We start from the raw sequence: 9472 nt of genomic DNA, 5'->3' as shown, positions 1-9472 counted from the left end.
CTCTCTCTCTCAGCCCCCGCCTCAATCCCTCACCTTCCTCTTATCCCCCTTTCACACCCTCCTCTCTCACACCCTCTTTTCAAACCTATCTTCCTCTCAATCACTCTCTCTTAACCACACTCTCTTTCTCTGAGTCACACTCCCCCTCTGACCCTCGCTCGCTCTCACCCTTTCTCTTTCACCTTCTGTTTTTCATCCTCGCTCACCCTCTCCCTCTCTTCCCCCCTCCCTGTCTATCTCTCACTCACTCACCCTCTCTGTCTCACTCTCTAGTTAGAAGCTTTAGAAGCCGTTTTTGCACAGACGCATTACCCAGACGTATTCACCAGGGAAGAGCTCGCAATGAAGATAAATCTCACTGAAGCAAGAGTTCAGGTAAATCATCTTTTAGAAAAAGAGCTGAGCGTTCAGACTTTGCGCGACTGTCAGTGTAAAGTGCATATTTGGCTAGAGATAAAACAAATGAAAGACTATCTGTCATTTATGTGATGCACTTTAATAACGTCAACATAATGTGGAATATTAGATTAGGTTGATTAATCGGTCATTCATAATTAACTAGTGATAATGTTCTACACTAATTTGTCCGTGTCTCTAAGGCACTAAATTACATCAATGCACATCCATTTCCTTGCCTCGGAAAAAGCTCCAAACTACCTTTTAAAATTGGAACACAAACTGATTTTGAGATTGAACTGAATAAAAGCAGGAAGCTACACTGCAATCTTGAGTTAGCAAGTCTGTAGCTGCATACGCAGGAACACTCAGGCCTGAATGTAGATCCATTAAACAATAACTCCCTCCCCTCCTCCCCATTTTTAGTAGGGACTTGCACGCACGCATTTATGAATCTTTCAAATTTGCACAGGGTGAGATCTGCGAGCCAACGTAATTGTAAGTATTATAATAGTATGACTCGAGTCCCTGAGGGTCACCGTGCTATCGTTTAAAACACAATAAATGGAGCGAGATAATGGAATTCATTGCTCTAAATTAGGGATTGTAAACAGATTATTCTTCCTTAAACGGATTAAGGGATCCTGTTTATTAAATCTAGCCATGAAGTGGCGTTCACACGGAGGCGTTATTATTTTCGAATGGGATCCTTGTTCAGATATAGTTTTAAATGCTCACTGAACGTCGCCTGCTCTCCTACTGCCGGGGAAGGAACTGTAAATTAAGATAAATGCAGCAATTAGGGAGTATTCAGGACCGGCGGATCACGACTTCATGCTGGAAGGTGTAGGGATGATATAGCAAATTGAGACAATTATTCTGCAAACAGCGTAGCAGAATCTTTTGAATCGTTCTTTTATTCCGTGTCCCTGACTGAAGGCAAAAACCAACTGACAAATAAAACAAAAATCACGCCAACCCCCTCCTCACAAATACAAAACGCTGCAAAGATTCAGTAACCCACTAAAACATGATTAATGCGTTAGAAAGCCGAGCCTTAATCGAGGCTGATGTTGTCAAATAATCACTAAATAGGAAATAAACGACTTCATCATGCATGTTACTCAGAAGCAGGCTAACTGTCACTGGAAAGTCATTAAAATATGATAATGAAAAATTGCTCAATTAAATGTTGTTATAGCCAGCGACCTTCATTCAATTACGATGCAAGAAGTTGTCTGCATCTGGTCCACACTTAACTGACCCAAGTTTACATGATTATAAAGTCATTAATATCTTTGTGGAGCTAACTGCAATTTCAAATCGCCCACATATACCTGACTGGGGAGATTGTGGGGGAGTTCTGTCTGATGGAATCCCGGGACAAATTGAGGGAAAAACCTATTGAGTTCCAGTTTATAAATCTGATCCCTATTTATTGCTTTATGGTAGAGCGTGGCCCGCTAACAGGGAGACACCGCCTTTCCCCATGTAAGCTGTCATAAAGTGGAAAGGCGAAACCGTTCGTTCCGGATGGTTTGGGAATGACAATGAATTAGGTTGGGAATGGCAGAAAGTGTGTAAGAAGCGTTGGGACTTGGTGCAAATCTTAGGAATACCAGCCCGTTATATTGCAGACACTCTCTCTCAAAAAACAACGGTTTGGAAAGCGCTTGACATCTCTTCAAAACATGAGGTCGTGCAATTTCATTAGCCCAGCCCCTTAATAACCTATGCCCTGGCGCCAGAAATTGCACTTGTTCCACAACCATCAGATGAATATTATAGAGAGGGAGCGGGGAGGGTGTGGGGGAAGGAAGGGGAGTTCCTGAGTTGTACTGGGTCCAGTTTGATTTTTGTTTGTCCATTGTCCCGGCAGGTTTGGTTCCAAAACCGAAGGGCGAAATGGAGGAAAACAGAGAGGGGCAATTCCGATCAAGAAGCTGGGAAGGAGATTGCAGCCGAAGGTTCGCCTCCCATGAGAAACCTAAATTCCCCCTCTCCCATGGAGCCGACTCGGGGCAAAAAGGAATCGTTAGAAATGCAACAGAAGTAAGAAGGGGTGGGGGACGTGCAAATCTGAAGTTACACGGGGTGGGGGGGCATGTGTTTGGGTAAAATGTTCATTTTAAAATCGTCCCGTTAACGCTAGGTTTGTCTTTCAGCCTCGGCAGGACGGTAGGTCCTTCGGCCCCTTTCTTCCCCTCCTGCTTGCCCACGACTCTGCTCAATACGGCCACTTACGCCCAAGCTCTGACTCAAGTTGCAACGCTGAAGGGTAAGTTTTGGTTTAGTTCTTCTTGCAGATTCATTTCAGCGGCCGGCCTGGGCAATAGTCAGTCATACAGCCTGCTGCAAAACGAAGGGGTTACATTAAAGTTTAATTGAATTAAGCAAACTTTAGGACAAAATAAAAGGTGGGAACAGGGGAAATGTGTGATCCAAACACTGATATAAGCAGAAATAAAAACAGAAATTGCCGGAAAAAAAGTTCCTCAGTTCCGAGGAAGGGTCACTGGACCCGAAATGTTAACCCTGATTTTCTCCTCACAGATGCTGCTAGACCTGCTGAGCTTTTCCAGCAATTTCTGTTTTTGTTTCTGATTTACAGCATCCGCAGTTCTTTCGGTTTTTTTTTGTGTAAACAGGACGGCTAAGGACGCGTGAATCTGATTTCGATGCTGTTAGAACAGCTTTGTATACTCCAGTAGTGTCCAGCTTCCTGCAATCTCGAATTAATCGTGCTGAGATTCAGCTTTGAGCTGCTGTCACTCTGTCCTCTACCTTCTAAACCCCTTCACTTCTCTGAAAGACAACAAGTCAAATTAAACACCGAATAAAATGCTGCGCAGCTTCACCGTCCATTGAACCTGTCAGCGATCCAGGGGAGATCTGATGTGACCCTTTTATGGCATTAAGTATCTTTCCACTGGGCGATGCGACAAAAGCGGCGCGTTTCACATCCCGCCCCCAACATGTTCAGCACAACACAAGTACATCCTTAAAACTAGACTGGAGTCTCTTCTGACGCTGTTTCGGGGAAATTTGCGCGGAACCAGCATCCAATAGTAACCAAGAAAACAGGCAGTTCGACCCCGCAGAATAAGAACAGCTAGGTTTCAGGAGAGATTTCTGATAAGGTTTCCTCCTGTAGGGAACGACCCTCTAACAACCGCCACTCTAATTGTTTCCCCTATCAAGACCCTGAAATGACGCCCCACTGTTCAATCAATCCAGTTGTTACAATTCCGATCAAAACAGCCTGTTTGAGTTGTACAAAAGGTGACATTCAGAACCAGTGTGGATTTTTACAAGCGCCGTCTTCCGACTGTAATTCTGAGCGTCAACAGTCTGTAGGGTTAACATATTAAAGCAAGCCTGTGAGACCTGTTACTCATTAAATTAAATTTTGGGAAAGCACGGAGTTGTTCTGGTGCAGTGGGTCCTCATATGGAACACACCTTTGGTTCTATTCCGGGTTCATCACAGACCTACAAAGTATACGGAGTTAATGGTAGCCAGTGTCATTGAGAGGCAGCACAAATAATTAATATTTGTGAAGCTACATCTCAGTTTGAACAAGTGAGTTCTTATTACCCACTTAAAACTTCATAATGAATTCTGATAAAAAGAAGGAACGGAATTGGTAATTGAAAATGGTAGTTTTAACTTTCGTGATTTAGACAATGAAATTAAGACTCACTAGAAAAGAGGAAACACTTAAAATGTCAAACCAAAATCATTAATTGTTCCTGAATTGGAATGAAGAGTTATAACCGTATTTCTATAAACTAAACATGGCACGTGTAGAAATAGATAATCTTGTGTACATCTTGGTGTCTTGCCATCTACCGCTAGTCCGTTGCTGCAGGCTGAGTGAAACCACAATGTATTTTTTTTCCGTTGGTAACAAGTTTGATGTTGGCTTCTTGTTAACTGCAAGTGACGTGTTTATTGTGTGGAGATGAACTGCAGACTCCGAGTCCCAAACTACACTAAAGTACTAACAGATCTATAATGTGTCCCAGATGCTGCCACTGGAGAAAGGAGGCACATACGCGAGTGTTTCTTGTAGCGATGGCATTGTTCTCTCCAATGTCCCATTTGTACCCAATGAATAACTTCATTGCAGTTACACAGTCCTCAAAAGTGTGAAAAAAGTAACCTCCTTTTTGCACCATAGACTCGAATAAGACAAAAGGAGTGGGCAGAATATAAGCACAATATAGTTTTATTCAAAACATCATGACAAGGTGTTTTGTGTCTTCAGTGAGCCGCTTAAGGTTCTGATGGCCAGAGTCAAAATATGATTATGAAAGCAAAACACCACAGATGTTGGAGATCTGAAATAAAAATGAAGTGCTAGAGAAAAACAATAGATCTGGCAGCATCTGGAGAGAGAAACCGAGTTAACATTTCATCTCCCAATATGATTCATCTTGAAGCAATCTATGATTGTGATTATGCTAGTTAAAAAAAAATTGATGCACAGGCTGAAAGTTGGCTTTATATCCAAAAGTTGAACATAATGAGCCATATGGTTAACTTAAGTGTTGATGTTAGACAAATGAATGCTTATTTTTGGGAGAAGGACCATTTTAGGTCTAATGAGAGTCTACTCTGCCATTTGATGATTAGAAAATTAACATAGTGTGAGTGTGGAGAAATAACAGTGCTCGAAGGCCCAAATGTGTCCTTCAATCTGCAGCACACAAGGAATGAACATTGAGGACACAGCCTTTTTTTAAATAATGAGAAACCCGTGTGAAAGGGTAAGTTTCCTTGTGCACCAAAGGAAGAGAAGATTCAGTTATAGAAAAGTAATATAGCTGACACCAAATATACAGTGCCAATGCGGAATTATCTTTCCAAAGTGAGGCCACATTTAATATCAAATAATCCCTGTTCCGATCAGCCTTATTAACACCAGACCATATCATTCCTTTTCGTAAATTGTTCTTTTTTTTTGCTGGAATCTTCGAGAGATTTGCATTCTGACATCCTGGACTTTTTTCTGAAAGGTTGTGTATGGTTTTTATCAAGTTTCCACATTCTTTCCATTTTGACAATGTACAATACTTCAGAGTCTTTTCACAAAGGGTTTTTAATTCCGGTCTGGAACGGTCAACCTTAACATTATTCTTGAGTTGGAACCCTCCTGTCCTTTATGGTTAACATTATATAGACTCAACATGAGCTTAGCTGCATTTCCTCCATGCATGCTGCACATTGTAGCAAGAGCTGAGTGCTAGTTGTGTGTAATTCTCAATGTATAACTTATCAATATTTTAGAACTCACATCTCAACTTTGATATGATATGACGCCCATTCTGATTATTGGCATCATCTCTCCATCCCTTTATTATTTCCAATCAGCATTATCTAAATGTAACATGAAATATGATGATCCATAGATCATAAATTAGCTGGAGGACAAACATTATTTTAGAATGAACCATATAACGACTTCTGGGTAAATAAAGTAATATATGTCCACTGAACACAAGAACACAGATATTCATGTTCAGTTAGACTGTCCTAGTTTTCTGTGTCTCTGTTTCTATTCAAGGGCCATTGGTCAGTGCTGAATCATATATTTGGGTTCAAGTATTTCTCTTTGTAATTACTGCATATATTTGCTTACACTGGGTATGGCTGAGGTGTCCAAACTGTGGCCATAGATCACATACTCCCAATCCATTTCTATCTGTTTATATTTCATACCCATTGCTTTGTTCCTTTTGACTATTAGGCTGGCAAAACTTCTTACAGTCCCACAGTGGACAAACTTGGGATAATATGCATTGTGGATGACAAATGGTTATTAGCATTGTGAGTTGAAATGAAGAAAAAAATACTTGCTTTGGTTTGATGTCTTTGGACTTGTTCAAATTGAGTCTCGAATTTGATCCCAATTGGGGGTCCAGAATCTCAGTTTTAAAATTATTTCCATTCAGGCAGCAAGTTAAATATTCTTAAGAATGTGGCCAAGAATGCAGTGCCAAAGAGTTACTTTATTTGAAATCAGTGCCAACATGCAGGATGGCCTGTCCCAAAATTATCGTTGTAAAATTGCTTTGATGGATCAAATCATTGCATTAAACTATAATCACATATGGCTTCTAATCTAACCTGATATTGTTTTGAAGTTGCTTTTTGATGCAGTAGTCCATGAAATTCTGCTCAAATCTCTCCTCCTTTAAACAACTTCGTGAGACTGCTCATTCCTGGTTCAATTTTTTTCTCTTTATTTCATTGAAGAATCTGCAGTGATTTTTCTTATTGCTCCTGCACCTTCTATCCCTGGTATTTTCTCCCAAGGATCCATAGTGGGGCCCTCCCATTTCTCATCGAGATGTGCCTTCAGTGATCTTTTTCACATGCCCACTGGTGTCCAGCTCTGCTTCCCCATTACCTCTCTTGACCTTTCACTGTCTCTAAACTGTCAGATTGTTTGTCAGTAATGGATAAGTAGAAATTCACACTAATAGCAAAGTACAATATTTTTGTTCCTGTTCACAAACTCTGTTCACTGACACCATCTAGCACTCTAGCACTGTCAGAGGCTGAACCAAAACCTTTCCAACCATTCTTGACTCTGAGCTGAGCATTCTGTCACGTCTGCACCATCACTAAGACTGTGCATATTCACCCCTGTGACACCACCTAACTCCACTCTAACTCCAGCCCTTTGGTGATGGAATTGTTAGATCTCAGACTTCACTATTTCAATTTGCTCCTCATCAGTCTCCTTGGCCCAATCCTTCTTTAATCTGAAGTATTCTAAACAATGCTGTAAGTGTCCTAAGTTGCCACAATTCCTACTCACTTACACTCCCCTGTGCTTGGTGATCTAAGTTGACTAAACAATGCGTTTAATTTCAAAATTCTCTTCCATATTCTCAACTCTTTAAGTAGTTTCACCCCTCCATATCTCTCTTCCAGTCTTACAGCAACAACCACCAACTTCTAAACAAGATGCCAAAAATCGCTGTGCTCTACCAGTTTTAGATTCTGAACTATTCCTGATCTTAACTGCTCCACTATAGTCAGCTATGCCATCAACTAAAATGGCCCAAAGCTCAGAAATTCCCTCTATAAATCTCTCCACTTCTCTACTTCTCTCCTTCAATAAGAAGTTCCTGAAAAATGACCTACTTCACCAAACTTTTTGGGTTAATCTGTGGTTCATTGCCAAATTTCATTTTGTAAAGCACCAAGTTATTTGAATAAATTAGAGGTGCTGTATGTAAAGTGCTGTTGCTGAAAGTGTCAGTTTCCTAAAGTAGTTCCTTTTGCAGAATTTACTTTTCACTAGACTGACAGAGAAACAAAATATTAGTAACTTTTTATTTGATTCAAGAAATGGGAAAACTTTTAATCTCATCTCACATATGCTTCATGATCCAGCAATTTTCTTCATTGTAATTTGTGATACTTCATTATGATTCGAAACCTAGGGCATTGTTTGCTAATAACCTCATGAAATTTGTGCCCCATTGAAATGTCCAATCAGTCAACTGCTCTGAGTTTGCTTTGAAACAGTTAGATGGGAAATGGCGAAGGTTGTTGCCCTATATTGCTTCTGTTTTCATATTTATTAAATCCGTTTGAGAATATTGTAAAAAGATACTCAAGACACATTGTTTTCTGGTCCTAAAATGTTGTTGTAGGTCAGATTTCTGTGTGAATGTTTAAACTTTGTAGAATGCAGCTTTTCCATGTGTGAACATGTGTAATTAAGATGCCTGTTTTTGTTCTTAGGAAATTCCCTATGTTCCTGCTGTGTGCCAGACCCAATGGGTCTCTCCTTTTTGCCCCCCTATGGTTGCCAGAGCAATCGAACAGCTAGTGTAGCTGCATTGCGCATGAAAGCACGTGAACACTCTGAGGCAGTGCTCCAGTCAGCCAACCTGCTTCCAACAGCTAACAACAGCCCTGCTGTTGGATCGAAACCCTCCTTGGATACTGACCAGGAGAAGGCCAGCCATCCCAAAGAGAAGATTGAGGCTGAACGGAACTTATGAGGGGAAGGAGAGAGAACCGTAACTGTAGAGATAACACTTAAGATCACTTTATGGCATCACTGTGAATATTCTCACAGCTGTAAAGATATTGGATCCACCATATGATCAAGACATGACACCATCTGTACAAAAACAAAGACGCTCTTACCTGGGTCAAAGCCAAAAAGATGTATATAAATGAATTCTGGATCTTTTGCAATGCAGCGGTTGCCTTCCTTTTTTTCTTTTAACCATGTTTATTCCACTCTTGACTACATGGGAAGATTATCACATGCTAGAATTGCCTTGCACTAAAACTGTGCAGCAGGTATTTAAGGAGAAAATGCATGAGATCAACAAACCCACTTCCTCAGACCACAAGCAATTTTACCTATTCCCTTTTTATAATGCAATGGGGAAAGAATATAATCTCACGCAGGTAAGTGAGTATAGATCAAGTAAAAGAACACAAAAAGCACCTGCCGATTGTTTGCTAAATTTGCAAATACAAGTGGTTGTTCTGGAAGAGGTGACCTTCAGTGTGCAATAAAGCTGTAAGCTTCTATGTCATTATGATACAGTAGATTTCTATTAAGTGGATAAACTGTTAACAGGAATTCATTTGAAATATTAATAGCACAATCTCTGGTATACTTTCACCGCAACAAAAGGATTTATGAATTTAATTTTATGCTGTTAATTTTAGCTTGACATTCTGAAATATGAAAACACTCTAACAGATACAAGCAGTGAGACACTACAGGACTGTGCATATTGTGAACCATAAATACAACTAAAACACGTTTTTGGGAAGGACAAATATTGTATTCATTGAGGAAGTTGTAGTGAAGGCAAAATAGGCAGACCAGCCCTAAAACTGAATGGAATCTTTCATTATTGCTAATTTATTTTTGCTGAAATTCTCACTAGTCAGATTTTTTTTACTGAGAGCAGTTCAGTGAGCACACCACAGGTCATGTCTTCTGGAACATCATCCCTTAAGCAGCCTTTGTCTTAGATTACTGACCATATTCTGAGACAATCCATGCATCCCAATTTATAATAATTGG

The 9472-nt window shown here is 40.3% G+C and overlaps 1 protein-coding gene across 1 annotated transcript in view; it reads left to right on the top strand.

The window, feature by feature from the left end:
• drgx (dorsal root ganglia homeobox) overlaps window positions 1-8778 on the top strand; it is an 11338-nt gene extending 2560 nt beyond the window's left edge. Inside the window, exons 4-7 of the mRNA XM_048616381.1 lie at window positions 274-375; window positions 2276-2448; window positions 2562-2674; window positions 8161-8778. Coding sequence (XP_048472338.1) covers window positions 274-375; window positions 2276-2448; window positions 2562-2674; window positions 8161-8423 — 651 coding nt within the window. The 3' untranslated portion in view covers window positions 8424-8778. The remainder of the gene's footprint in view (window positions 1-273; window positions 376-2275; window positions 2449-2561; window positions 2675-8160) is intronic.
• Window positions 8779-9472: the final 694 nt, after the last annotated feature.

Source organism: Rhincodon typus, chromosome 34 (genome assembly GCF_021869965.1).
Source record: "Rhincodon typus isolate 14 chromosome 34, sRhiTyp1.1, whole genome shotgun sequence".
In the NCBI taxonomy this organism is placed as follows: domain Eukaryota; kingdom Metazoa; phylum Chordata; class Chondrichthyes; order Orectolobiformes; family Rhincodontidae; genus Rhincodon; species Rhincodon typus.
This window is presented reverse-complemented; position numbering and strand designations above follow the sequence as displayed.